Source organism: Hibiscus syriacus, unplaced genomic scaffold (genome assembly GCF_006381635.1).
Source record: "Hibiscus syriacus cultivar Baekdansim isolate YM2019G1 unplaced genomic scaffold, ASM638163v2 tig00110885_pilon, whole genome shotgun sequence".
In the NCBI taxonomy this organism is placed as follows: Eukaryota; Viridiplantae; Streptophyta; class Magnoliopsida; order Malvales; family Malvaceae; genus Hibiscus; species Hibiscus syriacus.
In genome coordinates, this window is record NW_024062897.1 from 244,067 (window position 1) to 257,773 (window position 13,707).

The window sequence follows — 13,707 nt, forward strand, 5'->3', positions numbered from 1 at the left end:
TCAGAATCTCAATCTGCTAAGCTTAATCTTACTTTTCCTATTAGTTCCCAGAGCAAACTGACGAATTTTGAATCGGAGTACTACTATATTTTGTTTTTGATATTCTAAAAGTAAATAAACGTTCAGATCGCGGTGAGGGCGAGTGCTGACGTGGAAGCAGTGGATTTCGAGCCGGAGGACAACGACCTCATGGACGAGGACGCCGCCGGCGATGCGTCCCCTCAATTCGCCATGCCTAAGCTCAAGTTCGCCGTCACTGGCGATGCTTCCACCTCTATTTCTGGCCCTAAGAAGACCAAGGGACGTGGCTTCCGTGATGAAGATGTCTCCCGCCAGTCCCGTCTCGCCTCCTGCGACTTCGAGTCCCTAGGCACTGATGATGGCCTTGGTCCACAGAGATGTTAGTCCTACCTATAAACCCTAATTTTATTTTTCCCTTGTCGTTTATATATTTGTTTTTTCCTTTTGTTTTATCTTGGGTTTTTTTTATGAGAAAATAACCTCAGTGACCGAAAATGCCTTATAATATACGATTTTAACCAAAAAAATTTTTAGATTTGCCAAAATGACAAACAAATTCGCAACGCGAACTCCAATTTTGCAACCCAATTTTTAATTTTGCAACACAGAAGTCAAATTCGCAACGCAATAGTGAAATTCGCAACACAAAAGTCAAATTCGCAACGCGATAGTCAAATTTGCAACATGAATTTGTAAATCGCAACACATAAGTCAAATTCGCAACGCGATAGTCAAATTCTCAACACAAAAGTCAAATTTGCAACGCAGAATTTCAAATTCGCAACTGAATTTCAAATTCACAACTGAATTTCAAATTCGCAACTAGATTTTCGAATTCGCAACACGAATTTAATTTCGCAACAGGTTTTAGTTTCGCAACACAAATGTTTTGGGTGTATAACAACACAGCAGCAGTAACTCATAACCTAAATCCCAAAATCGCAACTCATTCCATATCCATGTATCACTCTCTCCGGTGACATCCGTTCCTATATCCAACGACATCCTTTCCCATCTCTAATTTTTTTTACATAATTTTATTTCTATATAATTTTTTAATGGTTTCTCTCCCAAATTATCAACTATCAACTTAATAAAGGTATGTTTTTCTCTAAGTTAATGATGATATCTAGTTTATAGCTCGTTTGTTTAGTAAATTAATTTACAATTTGTAGAATGAAATCATCTAATGTTGATCATGTTTGGATAGATTTGTGTTTTGGAGGGTCATGGGAGAATGTTCATGGTGTTTTACAATATGTGCCTTTACCCATGAATCTTCAACTAAAACTGTCATTAAAAAAGTTAAATTATGAAACTCTAATATTACGTGTTGCAAAGAAATTGAATTTAGAGCCTCTAAGTGGATTTAGGCTATCTTATTAGAGAAAAGGTAAAGTTTATTTGTTAACCGACAATGAAGATGTTGAACGATTCATTGCTTACATTAGTGTTTCGCAAGAAGATGATGTTACATTGTATGTTGTTGAACCTAGAAGTAATGAAGTTGGGTCAGTAGCGGGTAGTAATCAACTAAGTTCTTCAACCCCAGTTTATGGTGCTCACAATGTACAACGTTGTTATCAACCTCAAAATTTAATGGTTCCACCACAATTTCATCACCAAGAAAATTTTGTTTCACCACATTTCCAATACCAAACACAATCTCAACACCCACAACCTTTTCTTAATCCAAATCCCAATCAACTTTCAGCACCAAATTTCGGTTTTCGTATTAACCAGTTAGACGATTATGAGCCAACTGAAAAAATTGTGAGTACTAGTCAGTATTCGAAATTTGATCTTGGTCAATACACGAACTTTGATCTTGGTCAATACTCGGATTTTGATGATGTGATGAAAAAAGAAACAGACCCTGCATGTAATGATTTTGATATTGGTCAATACCCGAATTTTGATGATGAAACAGCCGATGCCGAGGAAGATGTTGTTGATGATAATGAGGAAGAAGTTATGACTGTGAATGAACATGTTGAACATCCATTCTGTAATTAATATAACCCTGAAGAAGAAGAAGAAGAAAAAGAAGTCCCCGAAGAAAAGAAAAAGAAGAAAATACAACGGGATTATAACTGGAATATGCCAGAATTACTTCAGATACCGGAAGAAGAGTTGGTAAAGATAGCAGTTGATTGTTACACAAAAGTTATTCGTATCAAGAAAGATGATTGTTTTGATACAAAGGAAGACTTGAAGATATCTTTGTATACGAAATGTGTGGAAGATGACTATCAACTAAAAGTTAACAAATCAAGCAAAGATCGTTTCGAAACAAGGTATATGATTGACAAAAACTGTACGTGGCGTATGATTGCAAAGAGGATACAAGATTGTGAAATGTTTCAAGTTAGGACTTTTATTGATAAATATACATGTTCAAGAACCCAAGTTTTTCCTCACCATAGATAGGCAAACAAAAAGGTGTTGGGTGGTTTTCTGGCTGAGTTAATGTTTTTGAATGGAAGGGTATATCAGAGACATGAAAATATGACTGACATGAATGCTCAGTTCAAGATTAGTATCTCATATTCTCAAGCTTGGAGAGACAAATGTTTTGCCTTGGAATTGTTGAGCGGGTCGCCAGAAGCATTCGTTTGCCCAACTGACGGCTTATTGTCACAATTTAAAGCTGAAGAATCCTGGGTCGGTAACTCATATCAAAACAGATAGAGATGGATGCTTTGAGTTGTTGTTTATCGCCATTGGTGCTGCGGTTAGTAAATAATTATAATTTTGTTGACTCATTTTTGTTAGTTGCATGCATTTCACATTTAAATGATTATATTTATTGTGTATATGATTTTGTAGATTCGTTCGTTTATTACTTGCATGCGCCCAGTTATTATAGTTGACGGAGCACATTTGAAAGGTCGATACCTTGGAGTAAACTTATTAGCAGTAGCCATGGATGCTAATAATGGGATACTGCCAATAGCTTACGGGGTTGGCAAATCTGAAACCTCTGATTTATGGGCATGGTTTATGGGGCATCTTAGGGATTGCATAGGTCGTATTAGCAATCTGACAATCATATCTGATAGGGCAAACTCAATTGACAATCATTGTTAAAAGGTGTTTCCTAGATGCTTTTCATGGACTTTGTGGTGTTCATTTGTACAGAAATCTAAAATCAAGGTCTGCTGGTATAAAAAATCACAAATGGACTGGAAGGTTGTAAAAGCTTATCGGGAAGTGGATTTTAATAAGCATATAAATTGTTTAAGACGTGTTTTGCCTCAATGTGCTCAAACACTAGAAGATGTCGGGTTTGAAAGATGGTCAATAGTTCATCAACTTGGAGCAAGATATGGTTTCATGACGTCTAATAGTACAGAATCAATCAACGCTCTAAGTCATCATTCCCGAAAATTACCCATTACTATGTTAATGGAGTTTTTTCGAGCCTCTATTCAACAGTGGTACCACAAGAAAAGAAACCATGCATGTATTATTTCTTTAAATTCATAACTTATCATATATTTTACTAAGTATTATTTATTTAAATTTACAAGAACATTGGAACATCGTGTTACACCATGGACTAAAAAAAAGATAACGAAATGTGTTGTGAAGTCAATGTCATGGAGAGTTGAACCATGTTCAAACACTTTGTTTGAAGTATTGGATAATAACTTAAATGGGCTTGTCAATCTAAATGCAAAGACGTGTAGTTGTAAGAAATGACAAACATCTGGTTATCCGTGTGGTCATGTTATAAAAGTTGCTATTCATCTAAACCAAGATGATTCAAGCACATACGCTATGGATTGCTACACTACATAAGTATATCGACAGACTTTTGCCAAGATTGTCTACGCATGTCCACATCCTTCTGAGTGGGACATACCAGATGACTTACAAACAGTTTTGCCACCAGTCATGGACAACAGGCTACCTGGTCGACCAAAAAATCACGATCATATACCGTCTAAGGATGAAGAGAAGAGGATGTCGACATGTAGTCGGTGCAAGGAAAGTGGTCATACAAGGTTGACCTGTGGATCACCAGTGCCATTACAATCATCTTTTCCTCTACCAAAAAATTGATCCTCGTCAAAATCCAAAGCTCATACGATGTCAATCAAAAGGAAATAAAAATCCCAATCACAACCGGCTTCACCTTTTGGGACTTATTAACTTAGGTGATTTTTAAATACAAACGTTGTATTATGTGTATTTTATGTGTGAATGCATACATTTTCAGTTAGACATTCATTAGTAACTTGAGTTTGAACATTACTATGATCTGTTCAGTTGTTATCATGTTGGAATTTTCTCTTGTGTTCTCTTGCTTGGATAGTTGTTCTCTTGCTTCTTCAAGTGTCCTTAGCTTGTATTTATAGCTTGGAATATGGTTGATGTTGTATATAACTTAATGTTGTATGTTGCGATCAACGCGAAAGTCAAATTCGCAACGCGAGTTTGACTTTCGCGTTGCAAGTTTGACTTTCGCGTTGCGAGTTTGACTTTCGCGTTGCGAGTTTGACTTTCGCGTTGCGAATTTACCTTTCTCGTTGCGAATTTGTACCTTCAACAGGTCTTTTTTGCCTTCAACATAATGCAGATTGAATTTAAAACAACAAATCAATTAAACAAGCAAAAAAATAATTCTTATTTACACATCAAATTAAACAAATCAACTTTCAATGTAAAATTCAATTAAACAAGCAAAAAAAGTGTACCCCATACTGTTGTTTATGCACAAATACATCAATTTCACGCAGCTCACGTCAGAAATAACCTGCAGAAACCAAACATTTGCTCAAACAACACTTTCTACGCATTTAAAACCAACAAACAACAAATTATTGAATTCTAGGTACTTAACCAAACATTTTCAAACCAACAAAGAGTATATATGTTAACAACACTTGCTCAAACTTACCAATTGTTTATGCAAACTTTCAGCACGCGGATGCAGGTAGGCAACATCTCGCATATATCGCTCGAGCCATAAAATGCTGAACCATAAGCCTATTGCACCTCTATCTCTATCCGTGGGAGGTAGAAGGTGTTTACTTCCTGTCGTCAAACGCTCCAAGCACATGCATACAAGAGGACCGCAATTCCCTCTGGCTCCCTCCGTTTGTTGTGGCGTGGTATCGTCTCTGATCATTGTAACTTTGAACTTTTTTAGCTTCTTGTTTCCAGAATTAGTCCAATAATCAATCGCGTCCAAGTATTTCTCCAAATGAGTGCTCCATCCCTTACAAATAATATCTCTCAAATCAGACAATGGTATGTAATTCAACATGCTGTCATATATCATTGTCTTCAGGGATGGGAGCTGAAGCTCGACGAGAAACCAATGACGACATTCCAAAATAGGGATAAACACCTGCAATCATAAATAATTGCGCACATCAAATAAAATTTATGAAAACCTTTAAAATATTTAAAAAATAAATACTAACCTTATCGACTTCCCACCACGCAGAATAAAGTTTAGCTTTTCCATTACCCAACGTATATGAAGCATCTCTTGGATCCTTCAAGTGAGCTACGTGAAAAGACGTCGGCATAATAGTCCATCGAGTATTTCTTATTTTCCTCAATTTCCTTATTATTAGAAGACGTGACACTAGCATCAATATGTTGTTTTATAAAAAATATATATATATTAGTGAATTTATTAATAATTTAAAAAAAAAATTAATGACAATGCAATATAAGAAGAATATAAGACTTAACACCCCTTCGAGATAGCCATTATCTTTGAGTTGGCATAGGTCAGAATAACACCCCTTGCTCCGCTCATGTAGATAAAAATCAACTGCGGTCTTAGCCCAAAGGATATTATCCGTAATTGTGTCCGGTAGTATTTCCCTCTCCTGCTGAGGAATGGTACTGGCTAGTAACACATACGAAAGCCAACTCACATCCATCATATCGGGCACGGGAGGGGGTTTATCAATATGTCGACATATGACGCCATGTGAATCATGCTCTTGAACGGCGGGCGAGACCTCTTGAATGATGACAGTGGCCTCTTGAACGGTGGGAGAGGCTTCTTCGATGATGAGAGGGGCCTTTTGAACGATAGGAGGGGCCTCTTGAATGATAAGAGGTGCCTCTTGAATGATGATAGGTGCATTGGGATTCTTCTTATGGAGTCTTGGCACTAGTGGGGTGAACGGAGATGTAATGGCATGTGCACGACGTCTGATGCGTGAACCCCGTCGTACAAGAAAAACCCGACGTAAAGCATCTACCTTATCGGGCCGCTGAAAATAAATTAATACATAAATCAGTAAATAAATAAATAAATAATACCGAAAAAAGGTTATTTGCATTTTTAGTATAGTATTAAACAAATTTACCTCATTGTGTAGAGTATGAACCTCATTCTACAATGATGAAATAATCTCGCGTAGAGCGACAACCTCATCACGTAAAGTAGATACCTCACCACGTAGCGCACCATTATCATCGCGTAAAAAATCCACCTCACCACGTAAAGACCGAACCTCATCACGCCATGCACCATTATCTTCACGTAAAGTACCAACCTCATGACACAAAGCACCGACCTCATCACGTAACTCCCCTAACTCATCCCGTGGAGGTGGAGAACAGTGAGATAAATGTCGTGGCCTCTTTGCCGGTCGTCTATCATGAGGTGATGGTGGATAAGAGGCTCGATGATGTGATGGAATAGGTGATGGTAGAGGTGGAGAAGAGGCTAGATCAGGTGATGGCTCCGGGTGTCGAGCTGTAGAATCGGCCTGATCAGGTGATGGCTCTCGAAGTGGGGGGTGCTCATCATCCGTCTCATCAAAAAACTGCTTACTAGCTTGCCACCAATCAGTGGCAAGCCCAGCCTCTGTGGGTGTCACCCTCTGTAATGGATAGTTGGCCTCCTAACAATATAAAAGCTCAAACAAAGTTAAACTTGTACTAGTAATAACTTGTTTATATATGGTATTATTTGTGTGTTAACTTACATCATTCATCGTCGTATATGGGAGCAACTCTTCCCAATCCAACATGAGGATCCTCTTCCAGGTAATAGCCCTAGAAATATCATTTGATCTTTTTATCGCATATGTCTGCATGCTAGGGAAAGCCTCAAATATTCAAACCTACAAAACAATATAATACACAAACATTAGTAGTTGTTAAATAATTAATTATAATTTTGGAAACATTATATAGAAATTTTTACCTTAAAGGCCCAAGTAAAGCCTGTCAAAGTGTATTTAGAACCATCACCCCACAAACTTTTTCGGTCCTCAAAGGCATATGACAACTTCTTCCAAGTAGCTTTCCATAGATATGAACTCCACGGAAATAGTTTTCATGCATTTAGGTCCTCTACCAATAATATTAGGTCCTCAGAGATAGGTTGTCTGCCCTCTTTTCCTAAAAAGTCGACATGCAAAAGTAATAAATGGCATACTCGGACAACATCAAGGTCATTCATCCGAGTAAAACCATCTTTAACAAATAATCTCTTAAAGTCGTCGACGTGTAAACTCGGCTTCGACTTTGCCAGCTCAAGAAAAACCTGAGATAACCATGATGGGCGGGAGATATGACTAGTGTACCGGGTTACTTCATCGTGTCCGAAGCGTAGACTAGTGATTAAGCAAAACTCCTCCCGCCCAAAACAAGTATATGCCGGTGCCGGAGGAAAATGAAACCATATCTCTTTATCACCACATTATATCCTCTCGGGTAGATCGTTAGCCATGGTCTGAAGAAACAAATGTGTCAACATAGCATCTCCACCCGTATGTTGTACTTTCAGCCATGGCCTGAAACAAATATCATCAAACAATTTTCTTTGTATAGGTGTAAGCGTCGACACAATTTTAGTGCCTAGGCTTAATTTATTCCTTAAGGTCAATGCAGCCGAAAAAAATTTGTACAAAAACAATAAACATACCAAGTTAGATATACCAAAAACTACAAATTATACACTATAAACAGACATGATATTAAACAGTGAAAACAAAGCCAAATATGTTTCAAACTAGCACGGTATTCACATGCTGTCATTATTCCATCATAATTCACAAAATGCATCAAATAACATTCCAGAAGTAAGCACTTATATAAACATTTAAAAGGATAACATATAGGTTTAGTGCAGGTTCAAGGACAACATAAAGAGTAGTAGTTTATTCTTGAAACTTAAATTAACAACACTGTGAAGTTAGTATTTGTCTTTGTTTTGTCTTTTTGTTGAAGTAATGCAATTCATTCAAGTTTCAATTTGCAGAATAAGAGTAGTTTCTGAAACTTAAATTTGCAACGCGAAAATAAAAATCGCGACGCGAAACTAAAATCGCTTTGCGATTTTGCTGTTGCGATTTTCATTTTCGTGTTGCGAATTTAAGTTTCAAAAACTATTCTTCTGCAAATTGAAACTTGAATTAATTGCATTTCTTCAACAAAAAGACAAAAACAAAGACAAATACTAACTTCATAAGGTTAAAGACTAAACAGTTTAGCAGTATTGGCAGCAACCGAATGAATTTACTAAACAATCTCAGTGAAATGGTTAATCTTTATATATATTGAAATTACCAGTAAATTTATCATCAATATAAGAAAAAACTAATAATAATACAAAAAGTTAAAAATAAAAATAAGAGATTAAAAAACTAACCCTCGGTGGTTGATTTTCCATTTCTGACCGTAAATGGTTGTGAGGGTTGCTCTGAGAGATGGAGAAAGACGGATTTCGCCGGAGATGGGGACGGATGTCGCTGTAGAGAGTGAGAGATGGAGATGGGATTGAGTTGTGATTTAGGGTTTTAGGTTATGATTTGCGATAATACTGTTTACATTTGTGTTACGAAATTAATATTGTGTTTCGCGTTGCGAATTTGACTTTCGCATTGCGAATTTGACTATCGCATTGCGAATTTGACTTTTGTGTTGCGAATTTGCCTATCGCGTTGCGAATTTGACTTCTGTGTTGTGATTTACAAATTCGCGTTGCGAATTTTGACTTTTGTGTTGCGATTTTGACTTCTGTGTTGCGATTTACATATTCGAGTTGCGAAATTGGAGTTCGCGTTGCGAATTTGTTCGTCATTTTGGCAAATCCAAAAAAAGTTGGTTAAAATCATATATTATACGGCATTTTCGGTCACTGAGGTTATTTTCTCTTTTTTTATTTATCTGTGGCCTAGAAGACAAGATAATTACGAAATTGACATGAAAATTTCTCAATGGTTTTAATACGTGTTTGGTTGAAATGAGCTTGGAGGTTTGGTAATTTGATTATGTTAATATTGAAAACATTCAGAACAGCGTTAATTTGTCTCACGTTCTTGATTTGATGACGGTTGCTACTAGCAAAACATTTTCATGAGTAAATAGTTTAAAAGACTAACAACCTTAGCGAATAAATTTCCCTGATAAGATATCTTAATCTTCAACTCATTCTATATCTGGTTATTCAAGGGTATATATCAAAACGAGTTGTTTTGCGGGTCGTTGGAACATCTTTACTACCCTTCTCACTAGAAATTGTAAGTGTAGAGGTATAATATGTTCAGGTCATTTACAAGACTAGATCAAATTTAATGGCAGAGGCTCATGGATTTCTTCATCTTCATGGTATATGCATCACATATGTAATTTTCATTCAGGTTTTAGATCTGTTTCTTTGTGCACTTATAGAAGTTTTATCTTGATTTCAGAGGACGTTTTGTTGAAATTATGTGTATATATATATTCTTGGCTGATTCTGATGGTTCACTTTGTTCCATTAGCAAAAGAACAGATGGGGATTGATCCTATTTTCCTGTCCTCGGAATTTTGTGGGAACATCATGTGGGGGGTTATTTGGAATTGCCTTCTGTCAAGGACAATAAGTAATGTGAAAGAAAAGGAAAAATATTCTGATTTCATTGTTGAACAGGTTTGAATCCGCATACTCTTCTTCAAGGATTGCTATTACCTGTTTGGCCATGTTTCAATCACCAATTGAGTGCATTAAACGTATTATACTGCGCTGAACCGAACCTTGAGTCTGTCCTGCTAATTTGATGGTTTGTGACCTCTGTGTGAACACCCCTAATTTTCCTACACAATGTCAATATAACACAACTTGTAGAGTACGGTTGATAAAAGTAATTTTGTCCAATAACGAATTAAGATTTTCCTATATGTTTTTGAACTCTTTTTTTAAAAAAGTACTTCTCGTCAATAAATGTGCAGCTATTGAAGGATGGATTATTTTGGTCAGTGGTGTACATGAGGAAGGCCAAGAGGATGATTTGCACAATGCATTTGGTGAATTTCGTGAGATCAAGAATTTGCATTTAAATCTTGATAAGTGTTTTCTTAGGACCAATTATTTGCGTTCTAGTACAATTAATAAGTGTTTCCTCCTTTCAGGGATATGCTCTGATTGAATATGAAAAGTTTGAAGAAGCAAAGAATGCCATATCTACCATGGATGGAGCAGAACTACTCACACAAACCATCAAAGTTGATTGGGCCCTCAGCAATGGACCTAGTACCGGAGTCTTCAAAAGAAAAAATACAAGGTTTGTCTCTATTTATGTATGCTTTTGAATTTTGATTTAGATCTGTTAATTATGTCGATTGTAAGTGAAGAAAGAATGATGTATTCCTGCAATTCGACTGTACTTAAATTTACAACTTTTTATTACTCGAACTGAAGCAATCCAAATTTGAATGGCTTGGGCCTCAGATGAACCTGAAGGGCTAACCTGGTTGCCTGATGCAAAATTGAGATTTAAGCCTAAAAGCTTAACCTGATTTAAAAGACACGCCAACTTTATGAAGAAAAAAAGTATGCTTGATGGTGGTGTTCTTTTCCATACATGCTTACGTTCCAGTTTATTTTAGAAAAAGTTATTGCCAATTCAGTTGTAAACCCATAGTTATATTGCTGGGAAATTGAAGCTTTTATCTGATTGGCATCTGTTATCGCCTTTTCTATTGTTCAAGATAAGTGCAGTAGTTGAATCTAACGATACCCTTTATATCTTGTAACTTTTGCAGATCTGGACGGACACATCGCTCCAGGAGTCCTAGGAGAAGATACTAACTTATGCATCATTATGAGGGTGTGGACTTAAAACAAAGAGACTTCGAGGTTTGGTGCTTGAAATTTACTGAAATTATGGGAGCCGGTGGCTCTTGCAAGATCACCTCGGTTGATGTGGGGGCGGAAAGCCTCTATGATGGTGGTGAATGACTGAACCATGGTTGGGTTCTGTTGGAACGGTCCTTCGAAAGCCTAGACCGAATCTTAATTTAACTGAATGATTTCAATTTTATAAAGCATGAATGATCAATGTAAAATAAAAATACATAATTTATTGGGATTCAATCGTAGAAGAAAATACACCATGGGCTGTACAATCTAGCCACCTCTAACGTGTGCCTCTACTCTGGCCCACGCATGTCGTAAGATGTTATAAACCAATACAGGGAGAGGATTTCACCACCTTGACCGGGCTCTTGAAGATGAGAGAGATGGGGACAACGCGTTGCTGCATAGTGCATCATCTCTAACCAGACTGACCTCATTATGTCCCATTGTTTTGTCCCCTTTGAGCTTAAAACGTCCGCGATTTTGACAGCATATTCTAAAATTACTTCGGTTGCAGAATTCCGGAATCCTTGCAGTGAAATTTTCTCATATAACTGTCGATAATTTGTGTCCTCATCTTTCAGCAGAATAGTTTTCCACTCAAGGAATCAAACCAGAAGTTGTCATCCTCAGCAATCATTGAAGGTTTCTTTGCTACAAGATACATCATATAATCAGATATTACTTTGCATATAATAACTCTTTCATCATCTCTAGTGGTCCACCAATCATAACAAATGTCTGTTGCAATGTGCCAGATGATTATGGTTGCACTCAACTCCATCGACAACGAGTCAGTAACCATCATATCTTTGCATTGGTACTTTCGAAGTACCATTTCCACTCTATAGAATAGTGGGTTTCTGTCTCCCTTCATTAAAAACTCTATGCAAGCAGTAAAACTCTCAGGTTTCTTTAAGGACAAGGATGCATGTAAAACTCGTGTTCCAATACTTGTGCATCAATTCATCAATGCCAATCATTTGTAAGATTTTGGTCTCTTTTCTGAAACTCTTGCAGTATCTTAAAAGATTAAATTGTCTCATACTATCTGACCACCTTTTCTTTTCCCCATGCTTTAACAATGACCACTGGAAGATTCCTTGCAACCAACGACTCTGGTTGTACCTGATTCCCAGGACCACAAACCAATCCGAAGAAAGAATAAAAAACAACCCATAGAATTCAAAAGCAACAACTCCAGCCAGCAATACTCCAATAATGCAGGTGTCTACCTTTGATCGGTATTGCTGAGGTGAAGTTCCAGTACTGATTAAACGATGGCTGAAAATGCATCCCAACTTGCTGAAAATGATGGCTGATTTGGTGTACAACATGTCAAACATAAACCCCGACTGAATTACTACCTTGTCAAACTCATTATGGTCTAGAGTGTCTTGTAACAGTAAAGCATTAGGGAAAAGTTCATATAGAGTGTGTTTTATCTTTGCCTCTGATTATCTTGAATTTCCCGTTGCAGACAAGACATTTCTTATGTCTTGTCTTATTAATGCAAACCATAGGTAAGCCAGAACTACATTTTGTACATCCATTTGAGTGGTTTCCCTGATGTTTTCACGAATTTTGTAATCAAATAAGGGGGCTTCTTGTCTCGAATCTTTACTACTAGCCAAATAAAGACACCGAGTCCTCTCTGAATATTTTACAACTCCCACCAATAAGGGCGGGAAGTTCAAGAGTGAGAGCCAAGATGTAGTCAAAGACAAAACAATAACATAAATTGCTAGTGCTACTTGGACAACTACCCCCAAGAAAATGTCTCTTCCATGGAATAGGCAGTAATGGTATCAGGACCACCCAAGTGTTGCCCACAGAAGATTCATATGAGCAAGAAGAAGAGAGTTTCCCTAGTGCAACAATGGCCACCCAATCAACACTTTGGTATGCAAGCCAAAGTAGAATTCCGACCCAAGGTTTAACCGTATATTTACGATGGTTGCCAAGTATGAAGAGAACGACTTGTAGAAGCAGACTGAGCAGAATCATAACTCTGACATCCCATGCATCCCATAAATACGTACACTATAACAAAACCGTTCTGTAGTAACATTTTTAGCGGCGTTTGGAGAGTAAACGCCATAAAATTTAAACATATAGCGACGTTTACAATCCAAACGCCAAAAAATGAAACTTTAGAGGCGTTTTTAGCATAAATGTCGCAATAGGGTTCGTTTATAGTGTTATTTTTCCAACAAACGTCGTGATAAAGAGTACTTTAGATGTGTTTTTAGACAAATGCCATAATAGGGTTTATCAATAGTGGTGTTTGTTATAAAACGCCGCAAAATACTAAACTTTAGTAGCTTTTTTGTACAAACGCCATTAGAAACTCATACTTTAGTGGCGTTTTAAGCACAAGCGCAACTAAATACTCGGACTTTAGTGGCGTTTGTATAACAAGCGCCGCTATAAACTGATATATAATGGCTTTTTTTTAAAAAAAAAACGCCGCTAATACCATGTACCCGCATTATCCCAATTTACACGCTGAAACCCTAATAAAAATCTCATTATGTCCTCAAATGAGTTTTGTCCCACATTCTTCTTCCCTTCATAAATCT

At 37.0% G+C, this 13,707-nt stretch overlaps 1 protein-coding gene across 1 annotated transcript; it reads left to right on the forward strand.

Annotated features, from left to right (window-relative positions):
- Positions 1-114: 114 nt before the first annotated feature.
- On the forward strand, positions 115-11,077 carry LOC120144211 (RNA-binding protein Y14-like; the record flags this gene model as incomplete). Its single annotated transcript, XM_039158332.1, has 4 exons — positions 115-400; positions 10,219-10,336; positions 10,383-10,550; positions 11,032-11,077. Coding segments are annotated over 4 exons (618 nt in total), but the record flags the coding sequence as incomplete, so codon positions are not given.
- Positions 11,078-13,707: the final 2,630 nt, after the last annotated feature.